This window comes from Plutella xylostella, chromosome 23, assembly GCF_932276165.1.
Source record: "Plutella xylostella chromosome 23, ilPluXylo3.1, whole genome shotgun sequence".
Classification (NCBI taxonomy): Eukaryota; Metazoa; Arthropoda; class Insecta; order Lepidoptera; family Plutellidae; genus Plutella; species Plutella xylostella.
The window spans coordinates 5,713,933-5,727,131 of NC_064003.1; the positions used below are offsets into that span (position 1 = coordinate 5,713,933).

The window sequence follows — 13,199 nt, forward strand, 5'->3', positions numbered from 1 at the left end:
CAGGTTACTACATTCAGTACAGACGAACCTTAGGTATAACTGCTATAAGTAACGACACACTGCCATTAGACGAAGTCTTTTGTGTGCTGAATGACAAAGTGAGTTTAAGTGAGCCACTCATGCGCTTGATATTATACTTATAATTTAATATAAATTATAAGTATAACTATGGCTACTTCGTAGGTATCTAGGTACTACCGTCTGCCAAAACGGATGATTAACACTAGACGCATAGACTGTGGCAGGTCAAAAACTTATGCTTGGCGACTCTAGCTCATACAACGATTAATATTTTTATGTGCACGCCTGAGTAAGAGTAAGATGTATTTTCCTCATTCTTGGAGATTGACGTGCTCTTTGCTTTGTTATCTGATATGAGTCGGTAGCAGGTGCATTACAATAATTAATAACAATATAGGTACTTAAACCTACTTACTGACTTCAAAGTAAGGTAATTTACTAAATAATTACAAGCATAAGGTATACGCGATTGACAACAACGCCCATAATTACGTTATTGTTCAATACCCGTGGAGACTAGACCTAGGTATATACCTAGGTAATTAAACACCTTACTCAGACTTGTTATAATGCGCGGGATTCTATATTAAGTAAATACAATTAGCTACTGTAATCGGAAATACCATTGTCATGTCCCAAGTTTTCCCCAACATTTGCAATTTCCTAAATCAATTCACACGGTGGGTATAATTGATTTCACAAATATGGTATTGTTTTATCTAAATTTAGACCATGGAACCCTATAATGAAAAGTGTGTTAAAAAAAGTAGAGGTCTGGGTCCAGCAGTAGAAAAGAATGAGCTATTAAAACAAGTATAGATAGGTCCTTAACAGAAGGGTTTTGATTCCTGCGTTGCAGACTGTTTTGTATACAAATATCAACCAACCTATGTCATCAAAGTAATAGGTATATTATGTCACAATCGTAACTACTCGTAAAGGTTTATACTCGCACTGTATCTAGGATCCATATAAAGGTAATTGGTGGATAAACTTGAACAATAGCTTTCTCAAACATTAGATCACATGATAATATGACAAAGATAACAGATTATGGAGCAAATACGATGTATTCGTCAGTATGTGTCAAGACCTTAGCATATCTGATAGAAATAACATTAATTCAAATTAATTAAAATATACTTTGTCGCAACTCAACTCAACATTACTACCCATCACGTCTCCAACTCTCCATTGATAGGGCAAGGGTATCCTTCCAATGAAGGAAGGGTTTAGGCGTAGTTCACCACGCAAGCCCAGTGCGAAATGGTGGACCCCAACACAGGCAAGCTTGTGCTGAGAGAGTTGTCGGGTAAGTGGTCAACCCGACTGTCAGATGTTTTCAAGCTACCCGAAGGCCCCTGACTAGGCTGTGGATTGCTCCCGAAACAGCAACGCACGGCTTAAAGCACAGAACACGGAAGTGCGCAGAAAACAACCACTTAAAATGGGTCACCCATCCGATGACTAACTTTAATGATCAGTTACGGTCACTGAGCTACCTCGACTATGGACGCTTCAACTCAACTCAGTTCATGGTAATTCCCTTTAAAGGATAGCCTGTTAAAATTTACAATTACCCATCGAAGCAGTGCAAGGCATTGAAATCCTTATGCTCCTGTCCTTACGGTATGCCCGCAACAGACGGAGCTAACTATGTTTTTTCCGCGTCAACGCCCGCCATTCTCAACTCAACGTATTCATTGCTTATCGGGGTTCTTTGTATGTTTGCAATGAACTGTAGGGTACTGCTTATAGAACAAACACGGCTTTGTGAACTGAGTCAACTCTCATCCAAGTCATGATAGTCGTTTGAAATGATGCATCAAATACTAAATAGATGCTGAAAGGAAATGAGGAAGGAGACACAAGCTATATTGCATTTTCTGAAACCATTTTAAACTAAGTGTATCATAATTTTTGACAGTTATATTAAGTAGGTACATCTAATTAAGGAGAACTAGAATACGGGATGCAGTTGATTGGCCAAAAATGTCCTTAAGTAGGTCCATCTTGAGTCAGATTTACCTGCTCAAGTGAGAGAAGTTAAACTTTACCTTAGTTCCTTATTGAAACTAGAATCACGCTATATTCGTGAAATAATTCCGCACAATATACTCACAAAGTTCGTGATAAACTTTAAAAGTACGTAGGTACTTCTGGTTCAATGTTATGGTTATGGTCGACTGTATTTTGGTATTACGCAACCTTACCTATTGCTGTAACAGTCACGGCCATTTGATTACTCAGCCCGTATTTTTTATTAAACCTACCTTTATTGCATACATTTGGCTTATCTACTTGCATTACCAACTATGTTTGAGAATACAATGAAACAGTGAAATTGCCCTTACAACTAACCACCAAGTAACCAAGATTCAAGTTACTAAGTTAGCATGTATATACGGTACGGTAAAACCCCCTGAATCTGGTCACAGGTAGTTACTTAATTTATACATTTATAAATATTGACCAAAATGGAAATTCCCTACCCGCCACAAACCTAAAACACAACGTAAACAATAAGTAATAATTTATTTTTAATCATTTTTTAATTATTTTTATCATTTTTTAATTATTTTAATCATTTTTTAATTATTTTAATCATTTTAATTATTTTAATTAATGTGACTTTGACGTGTAATGTAAAAACTTACCAATAAATATGTTTCAATGTTTCAATGTAAGTCAATGATCTATAGATCTTTATACAACTACTTACGCCATCTAGCGAGCTGTGTGAATACTATTTGCTCATCGGACGTTTCACGTAGTACCGCAGTAAAATGCAGCGCTTACATTGTAAGGGATTTTCAGTATGAAACTTTTATTTAATTATGAAAGTTTCTATGATATTTATCTGAAGGTAAGAAGTGCCTTCCAATTCCTTCTGAGATGTTTTGTTAGTAGTTAACTACATATACCTAGTTACCAAGTGCATGTTTTTTTGTGTCATACTTAATAAAAAAAAAAAAAAAAAAAAAAAAAAAAACACGCACTCACGCCTTGTACTAATGTACTCCCTTGCGGGGTAGGCAGAGGTGCATTGCTGCACCCACTTTTCGCCAGAGTGTTTTGTTAGTCCCAATGTAATAGGGGGCGGGCCTATTGCCATTTTACGGGCACATCCAGGACCCGAGAACAAATATCTGTGTTTAAACAAATATCTGCCCCAGCCGGGAATCGAACCCGGGACCATCGGCTCAGTAGTCAGGTCACTAACCACTACGCCATTCGGTCGTCTTACTTAATAATTACAATATATTTCGATTGAAATGTGAAATAAGTTGCGTGCATGTAACTAATAAAAATAGGCGGTACCTGCCTAATATGCCTTGTGTATTAATAACAGGATTCAATGTCTCAATCTAATTGACCGTGTCCATAATTTCATTAGTCATGCTAGTTCAACTGTTATCGCTAAGCACTTGAATTTAAATTTGTAAATAATGTAAAGTAATACCTAGTCGTTTCTACTTGAAACTTGTAAAGTAATCACAAACTCATAATTACCTAAGTTTTGTGTTAATATCTTGAGTATCGTTTATCGATATAAGTACTTAAGTACCCTAGTATTCATTCAATAACAGTGTACCTAAATCAGTGTAGGAACGAAGAAATAAAAATCAATGTAAATTTTAACTGCTTCTTAAACCATGGTATACCTACCTACATACCTCTAGTACCTATAGTTCGATGAAGAAAAATTATTGGTTGTGAAGACTTATAAAATTGAGAAGCTCTTCCTTTTTCCAAGTCGGTTAAAAACGAGGCCTAAAAATCAAGCGAGAATTTTTTTGAAAGCTTAGGTACTTGTGAACTACAAATGAAACGATAATTTTTATTTTAACTTCAAACACAATATTTTAAGTAAGTAAATCACATCCGCTGATTACAGCAACTGCACTTTGATTGCACTTAATCATAATAATGATTGGTAACATTGGAATGAGTACATAGAGGAAATTTTATATGGAAAATTATCTCGTTGATGTAAACAATAAGTATGTAATTAATTAGGTCGTCTTCAGTCCATAGACATAAGTGCTTGGTTAGAAAATTGTGACGCAATCGGTAATAAAACCTAACTAAATTCCTAGCCAATTAAAATATACAGAGTGTTTCGCTTATTTTCCCCAGTCTATCTACACTTTCGACTACTACCCTCAGCTTTATTATTTATTATACTTATTTATACACATACTATAATATTTTGTACATAAGTACATCATCAAACTACATAATAGTCATCAGCCGCTCATCCCGAATCAATTCTATTTTTATTAATCAGCTGATAAGTAAGTAAATATGTAATAATATCCAGTGATCTTGTGATGTAACATGTAACGTGGTAAAAATTATGATAACTTATCCATTAAATTTACGATTGAGAAGAGAAATTGACAAGTTTTAGCTTCTGAGTTTTTGAGGGAATGGCAGTGTATTTCTATATGATACTGATAATTTCATTAATTAGGTAAGTACTTTCCTACCTATATTTAGAATTGGACTTAAATTTGTCTCAAGCAAATTTTGGAGCTAGCTGCTCCACGTTTTTTTCTCAAATATTTAATTTTTATCGAAATCCTAACTAATATTATAAATGCGAAAGTAACTGTGTCTGTCTGTGTGTCTGTTACTCTTTCACGCCAAAACTACTGGACGGAATTGAATGAAATTTGGTATACACATGGTCTAGCCCCTGAGAAAGAACATAGGCTACTTTTTATCCCGGAATTCCCACGGGAAAACTTCTTAAGGCAAAAGCGAAGCTCGCGGGATCAGCTAGTTCATTATAAATAATCTAATAATAATAAAATAAGATAATTTACTCACCGACTATCAGAAACTTCCTCTCTCTGTTTCTTTTTCCAGGGAACCAGAAAAGAGAACGCTGCTTTTCTAAACGGCGACTTCAAATTCTTCCAACGCTTCTTGGCATCCAATGTCTTACTGGAACCCACTGACTCTACACTAGTAATAGCACTCAGGATGTCGGGCTCCGACCGCCCTTTCCTCAGCGTGAAAACGTTCGACGTATACTTCACACACTTCTGGAAACCACTCATAGTCCCGAATTCACCTTCACTGTACGTCTTCCGCTTAGATATCGGAGTCGACGTCCTAAAACTGTCCTCACTTCTGATTTCTATGGCACTGTCCTTGAACTCGGTCATGGAGTCCTCACAGATGCTGTGCAGCTGCTTCCTTGGCAGCGGCACAGGCCTCACCTGGCTAGCGGTTTTGGAGTTCAGTATACTGTTTTCCTGGTACATGGTGCTCTTCTTGCTATGGTTCACGTCAACAAAAGCCGTTATATCCTCACAACTCTTCGTCCTGTACTTGTATCTCGGCGGGGGCTTGATCTCTGGGTAATAGCTCACCTCAGAGTCCATATTCGCGAGATTGTCTTCACTTTTAGACCCCTTGAGGGATCCTTTCTTCTGTCGCGCGGGTCTGATTGGCGCGGGTTGGTAGGACTGGACTTGTTTACGTGTTTGGCTTGTTTGTATCGACGCGTGTCGCTCGTCCGTCCTGCTATTAGGTCTGGAGTACTTTGCGATAATTCTGTTGATTTCTGCGCTGTTCTTGCGTCTGTTTGTGTGTCGCGTGAAGTTGGCCCGCGGGTGATAAGCGGCGGGGCCGGGGGCGCCGCTGACCCGGGCCGACCTCTCGCGCCACTCCGACACTTTATGCTCCACCAGCCGCTGAAGCTCCAGGGCTCGCATCATTGGACCTATCTCAGGCATCTTTGGACTAAACTTTGGTCTTAGTCTGACGTAGAAATCTCTAGAATGGTTTAGCTACTGACGATTTTAATCTGTCCTTCCGATAGTGCGCATTCTGATTTTATCTCGCGAGATCAATCCTTATCGTCTCGGCGAGGGGCATGTAGGGAAGCATTCTTTGTATGCTGAAAAAAAAAAAATGTTAGTCAGTTAATGACTAGTAAAGTGTTTCGTAAGAGTAATTAAAATAGCATGCGTGTAGAGTATTATCTCACTGCGAGGTAGATTCAACAGCTAAAGGACAGAGAGGTCGACGTCCGTAGAAGTCAATTTGATTAATTGGTGACATGTTTAATTAACTCTGATACGAAGGTGTTTTCTGCATAACGGGGCCTCAAAATATATTCAAACTACAAAGATTTAATACATAATTATCTAACAGACAATACAGAAGTAAAATAACCAGAACTAATTGGCTTTCTCTGTGAATACACCGCTACCTAACTAGGCACGAAGTGTAAGATCTAGGTTTATGGAGTTGTCACACAAAATTAATCTCCCTTACATAACATAAAACGTATGTACGTACATACTTATGTAGAAATCTATTCTATTTGGTTCCGTCATAGGACATAGGATGAACAATGTACCTAAGTATAGGTATAGTATATACTTGTAGGTATAGCCCTCTGTGCACAATTTCTATTGCATTGGATGACTCATGCTTTCATTACGTGCAGTAGGTTTTTATTTTTAATTTGCTGAGTTTTTCTCTTTTCCGGCCAGGCAGGCAGGTAGTTATCTATGTAAAGGAGGGGCCCTCTCGTCACGGTACTTGCTCGCAGGATGTTGTAGCCGCGATTTCTAGCGAAAATACAAAAATACAAGCCGGCTGTCGATGTCGGCGTCCTTCCGAACGCCACACCGGCAGTCGGCCATTACGGATAATCGATGGAAGTGCGATCGAAAATAGTATCGACGTTTGATCTTGAAGTTCAAACCCGACTGTGGCTTGCATAATATACCTTCAGCTGTGCTGTGTTTTGCTAGCTCCTGAAATGGTTTTTCATTATGCTATATGTATTTGTCGGATTGCCGGTGATTTTATTTTAGACTTCATTCCACTTGTAATAAGATACGTTTTTGGCTTTAGGCTTAAAATAATTAAAATTAACAATTATCCAAACAATTACGCTAATTACCTAACTATTAAAGTATAACACTGATTTAGAAATATAGCGTGATATCGATAGGTATGTTAGTTAAAGTTGCAAACTAATGCATAAGTACATATCAAGTTTTTATGAAACTTTTCATACATTCATATTAGGGTAAAAGCCCTAGGTAGGTAGATCTACTTAATCACTCTTAGAGTAAGTAGTTACCACATAAATTTTAGGATTGTGCAGTGTCCTGCGTCCTAGGTAGGTACCTGCCTGCACTACCTAAGTACTGAAACTTATGCATTTTCAACTATGTACGTACCCATTATAGATATCTTCTTGCTTTAGGTAGGGCTACGGTTATGTAGAGTCTACGAACATGTAACATTTCACTTCTGCGCTTCCTAAAAAACTGTCCACTTTTCTGTAAATCGTCTTGCTCGTTACACAACTAGTTATGTGTATCTAAATACGTATATTTTTTTTCAGTTTGTATCACAAATATAACCCGATAGACACTACTAACAACAGCATGTGGTTCTAACTAACGCGCCTGTCGGTATCTTCTCCTTGGAGATAACATGATGATATCTGCAACTGCGATTGCGAAATGCTAGTTGATAAATCAAAAATAACTGAAAATTTCATTTCAGGAATATGTTTTGGCGCGTTAGATGTTTTGTTAACGAGTACAGGGCACATTAGTATGACTAGGTATACTTACGTATACAATACAACTCTTTAGCTACCTAATAGGTAGGTTAGGTACTGAAGATACGTGTAAAACTTATGGATGCAATAAATGATTGACTACTGTGATATTTTCCGGAAATGTGAGTATGTTTAGAATCTCTTTATCTGCAGTTGAAAGTTTTATTCAATTAAAGCATTTAGCTAAGGTTCGCTGGACAAAGAGGTCGCTCTAACATCTGCTTTGTACTAAATTTAACCCGCCAGTGGTGACGTGAATTTGACTTACATCGTTGGTGACGCCGGTCTCACGCACCGGGATTTTCAAACTTATTTTTTTACTTAATTAACTACACATGCTACTTAAAATTAGTATAATTTTAAAGATAAGTATTTGTTTGACAATAAAACAAAGCATTATCATAAATCACGGCTCGTTTATTAGTCCTTTTACCATGGTACTTAGAACACTTAATATTTACATAATTTTTCACCTATCATCTTAAAAATTAAAAAAATACAACAATGATGTAATTTTTTATAACTAAGTCCACCTTTTATAGTTTTATAACACTACGAACTTAATAAGAAAAAACAAAAAATTATATACTTCTACCAAAAAAATAATAACAATAATACACTAAAAGTCATTGTTTCTCCAAAGCCAAACAGTTTCTGCAAGACGGCACTTACATGGTCGTAAAACATATATTTCTTACATTTTGTGACAAATATATTAAATTTTTCTGTTATTTTCGCTATCCACATTCATAACATTGACAATTTTTTGAAGGTCTAGCTATCTCCGTCGTCATTTTCAAGGACATGCTGAAACTAGCTGATATTACTGTAAAAACTTATTGAAGTCTATTAAGTACTTATATTTGTATAAATACCTACAATTATCTATTAAAAATAGTTCAATCATTAAATTTACAATCACAAAACAAAAATACAGTCAAGAAAAATAAAAAAAATGTATGAAAAATTTAAAAAACATCTTTAAATTTGACTTACATAGTCGGTGACCCCGGTCTCACGCACCGGGTTGGCGCCAAAACTTCGAAACCTGCGCACGAGTCATCGTCGCGGGGTGGACTGACGATGGGGGATGGGAAATGAGGCAGCTACCCGAAATCACAACAAAAATCGATGGCTAGTGAGAAAGTTATTCGGCTTTTTCGAACCACCCGGTCTCACAGACATATACGTCACCACTGGCGGGTTAAAATGAGATGCGTTAAGTGAATGTTGGTTCTATTGTTGTAAGAAAAACGCAACATACCTATATAACCTATACCTACCTTACCTAAGTACCTATATAGGTGTGAATTTTCAACACTTTTATCAGCGGTAGGGTAAACATATTCAGCAGTTCAAATGACCAAATTAAGTATTTCTTTGTCATCCTGAACACGCAACGACAGAAAGTCTCCTGAACAAAAAAAAGTTGGTAGGGTTAGGGCCTTAAATACCTACATATAAAAAAGAGTTAACGAATAAGTATAATATAATTAAACTAAACTTACCGAACAGTTATAAATTGATATCCTCGACAACAATCACTTTCAACCACCAATGCACATATCATCACAGAAACGGCTTCCAGAAAGTCCTTACGCTCCCGGCAACTCCCGCGCACAACCCGGAGACTGTATAAAGCTACGTACACACTTGCGCTGGCACTTGTTTTTGACGTCAATGACACGTGTGAACGCGGCACGTGCTGACTCTACTATGAGCCAGATCGTTCCAGCCCGGCGATCCTGCACTTGACTCATACAACTCCATACATTAGAGTTTTAGAGGCTGGTTGGCTCTGCCCATCCTGCCGCTACAATAGCCTAGCAGCAACCGACTATTGCATCATAGGCAGAACAATTAAGCGCATTTTTATGACATATCTTGCTTATGAATGGGAAGCAGGTGTCGGAAAATACCTGAACAGTAAACACAGGTGATTAATTGCACAGATGCTTGTCTTATGATCGGAAAATTGCAAATGGTTTAATGGTGATCTGATTAGCAATTATATGTGTTAATCTAAGGTAAATAAACATTGCAAATGGCATCTGCAGTATCAATAGGTAGATGTAAATGTGGGACGAACCGGACACAACCTATGCACATAATGAAACGGATACAATACGAGTACATGACGTCTTTCAGCATTTCAGTATGTTTTCAGCACAGAGTTTCACTGTCCACCATCAATCCTTACAATGGACCGTTTTATGTGGGACACCGCTAATGGCACTTTGTTGCAAATCCTACACTACTCTACTTTCAGCTTGTTTCAGGTACCTAGGTAGGTACATAGGTAAGCATAAAACAATATGTGTTCTAAAAAAATAAGGCTGGTGTAGCTAGAAAGGGTTTTCTGGGTGATTGAGATATTGTTTTCCGTAATATTTAATTTATGATAAATACCGTGAATGATTCCTCGAGTGAAATGATGAGGTAGCTTTCAGATCAGGTAGCCTAGCACGGGGCGCAAGACGCGCTCAGGACTGTCCAGTTTGATATTATATGTATAAATAGGTTCACTTGATACGATATTACTCGAGGTAGAATACGACAACGCTGACTTTGCAACAGAAAGTTTTTTAGGGCAATTTTTGATTTCGGACTACCATATCTTGCAATCCCGTTGCAAATTTAGCGTTTTCGCACTTTACGAGTATGTACATAATAATATGATAGGTAGGTATAATGTCTGGTACATTGGCAGACTCCGGGAAGTTCACTGATAAAATAAATTACTTATACTTATATGTAAGTAAGTACTTCTGTTTATTAAAGTTACACATCACATAATAATTCCAATTTCATAAGTCATACATGTTCAGGGAAGTAGAAGACTGGATAACTATGTACACCTAGGTAGACATGTGAAATTAAACGCTAATAGTCGGTCATGAACTTTTAAACACTAAAGCCCTTCCTACCTGTAGTAGGTACCTTACCAAACTCCCAACCTAATTACGGTCCTTATCGATGCATGTTTGTTCTACTTTTTCCAGGCGTGAACAGAATAGGTGATTGGTGATTAGGAACCATTGTCGGGTCATTGTGCGCTGCAAGCGTGACACCCGCATCCGCTAAGGTCATTGTCGTGACGTGGCGATCGCATTCGTAACAGCAATGATGATTATTCTGAGCTTCGACGCGGTAGTAAAGAGTATAAGTACCTACTTCATGCAAGTCCCGAAGGGATCGCTAATATTAAAGGCTGGTTAACGATTACCGCCATTAAAGATGTATTAAAACTTCATATATTATAAGTATCTTCTATATGCTTTTCTATATTTTAAGTTCACATTACATATTTCCCAAAATTCGCGGCACTATTGTCTCAATGAGCATAAAACGATTATCGATGTAGACAAATACCCCTCATTAAAAATATAACACCATAAGTAATTATACTGGGTAAACTCCTGAAAAACGGCAACGGTAACACAATAGAAGCGCTTTTACAGAATAAGTCGCCAAATGCAGTGGACAGTGTTATTGTTTATATTGGGGGCGCAGCCTTCATTCGTCTTTCCTCTTGGCCCTCCCTATGATTAATTTACAAGGCTTTAGTGTCATCGGGTGTATGTAGGTAGATGTACTTAATTTAAACCCTCTCTCTCATCTCACAAAATCTGAAGGCAAAGATATTGGTGGTGGCAAAGAGTGGTCTTACCAACGATAAGACGAAGATGATGACGTATAGGTATAGGTAGTGAGATGTGGTCATTGAATGGACATTCAATACTTTTAGGAACCATAAGCATAGGTTCCATATTTAGACTTTTTTGTCCCAGTTTCATAGTGCCTATGAATTTTAGGTCACGCGACACTTTCAAGGCAATGACCTGTATAGGAGTTTAATCTTGGCCGGATAATAATAACATCTAGGATAGGTAAACATTGGTGACAAGGTTGAGGGAAATATTTTGGGAATATCGTATGAGTAGGTAGATTTTTTTAGATACGTAGGTACTTACCCATGTGAGTTTGTTATAAAACCGATGCATTGTAGCAATCCCTCGTAGCACGTATCTAACAATACAGGTTGAAGTTTTAACAGTGAACTTCTCGAATCCAGGTCAATCAAAGAAGAAATAAGTAGTCAGTATAAGCTGCGCACCGTATTCCCGTTTTATAAAGAGTACAATGCACATATCCAGAATCAACCAGGAAATCACCCAGTTTCTAAAAGTTTAGTCCTCTCTCCTTATGATTGGATAATCGCTTTACAGCAAGATGTTGGATCCGGCTGTTTCAATTAACACAATTGGAATAAATTGCTTCTCATTCGGGATTGTGAGCAATGCACATGGACAATAAGGGATTATGTTTACTTGGAAAGGAAAACAAAAAAATATTAAAAAATCGTAATATCCAGTGAGCAATAAATTTATGGTAATGTATCGGTGGTGGTACGGCAGCAGGACATCTGAAATCTGGAAGTCTCTAGCAAAATAGTCAAACAAGTGCCTACAAATACAAATGGTAAAAAAAAACGTCGAGGTGGATTCGATATAACTGATGCAGAGAAGATGCTGCCAGATGCTAATTTATCAGATTCAAAAAAAAAAAAAAAAAAAACACGCACTCACGCCTTGTACTAATGTACTCCCTTGCGGGGTAGGCAGAGGTGCATTGCTGCACCCACTTTTCGCCAGAGTGTTATGTTAGTCCCAATGTAATAGGGGGCGGGCCTATTGCCATTTTACGGGCACATCCAAGACCTGAGAACAAATATTTTGTGTTTAAACAAATATCTGCCCCAGCCGGGAATCGAACCCGGGACCATCGGCTCAGTAGTCAGGGTCACTAACCACTACGCCATTCGGTCGTCTACGCCATTCGGTCGTCTATCGTCGTTATCAGATTCAGAGCTACAAAATATCTAATAAATTTTTCCTGCTAAGTTTTCCTGAGCGTTAACACTTCCCAGAAGTTTAATTGAGTCAATTAAAACGTCTAGCTTTGTTCCTAAACCATTTAGAAGCCGGTTGTAAATAATTGAAACTTTCAACAACCTTCAGAATAATATTGCTCAATTATTCACCGAAATGAACCGCACGATTTCTAGTAGCAAAAGTACATATCTACCTACTTAACGTATCTACACATAACGACATATTTTATTTGATTTGACGACCAAATAAAAGTGAAATCCGTACCAAATACATCCGTAGCCCCAACCAAGATACAATCAACTCACGCGCACTAACTTCCTCCGACAACTAAAGGCTAAATACATTATTTTAGCACTTTCCCTGCCAATGGCGACGCAGCACCCCTGTTGAATATAAAGAGCGCACCCAATTTTCTAATTGCCTCGAAGAAAACATTGTGTCTCATTGGTTATGCGGTGCGGGTAGCAGACAGTTATCAACCTACAACCTGTGTGTTGATTTAGCGTCTGAGTTTGGTATGTATAGCATGCGCAGATAAAGAAAGAATGCAAACATGGCGGCTGTTAGAGTGGGAATAGGAAAGATTTTACAGACCTACGAATGGGGAGAATAGGTGTTCGTCCGCCATTTTCATATTGTTTCTTCCTGTGGCAGTTGATCGAAAACTCACTGATAAAATG

General features: G+C 37.8%; 1 protein-coding gene across 4 annotated transcripts in view; it reads right to left on the reverse strand.

Moving 5' to 3' along the window:
- The window catches only part of LOC105392543 (protein unc-13 homolog 4B), a 40,057-nt gene extending 30,777 nt beyond the window's left edge, over positions 1-9,280 (reverse strand). For 2 of the 4 annotated variants that reach the window (XM_048629398.1, XM_048629397.1), the window contains exons 1-2: positions 7,236-7,440; positions 4,858-5,935 (exon numbers count right to left, since the gene is read on the reverse strand). In XM_048629398.1, the coding sequence (XP_048485355.1) occupies positions 4,858-5,771 (914 nt within the window). In that variant the 5' untranslated portion in view covers positions 5,772-5,935; positions 7,236-7,440. Of the gene's footprint in view, positions 1-4,857; positions 5,936-7,235; positions 7,441-9,132 lie in introns of those variants that run through there. The other 2 variants (XM_038113257.2, XM_048629399.1) reach the window with 2 other exon arrangements.
- Positions 9,281-13,199: the final 3,919 nt, after the last annotated feature.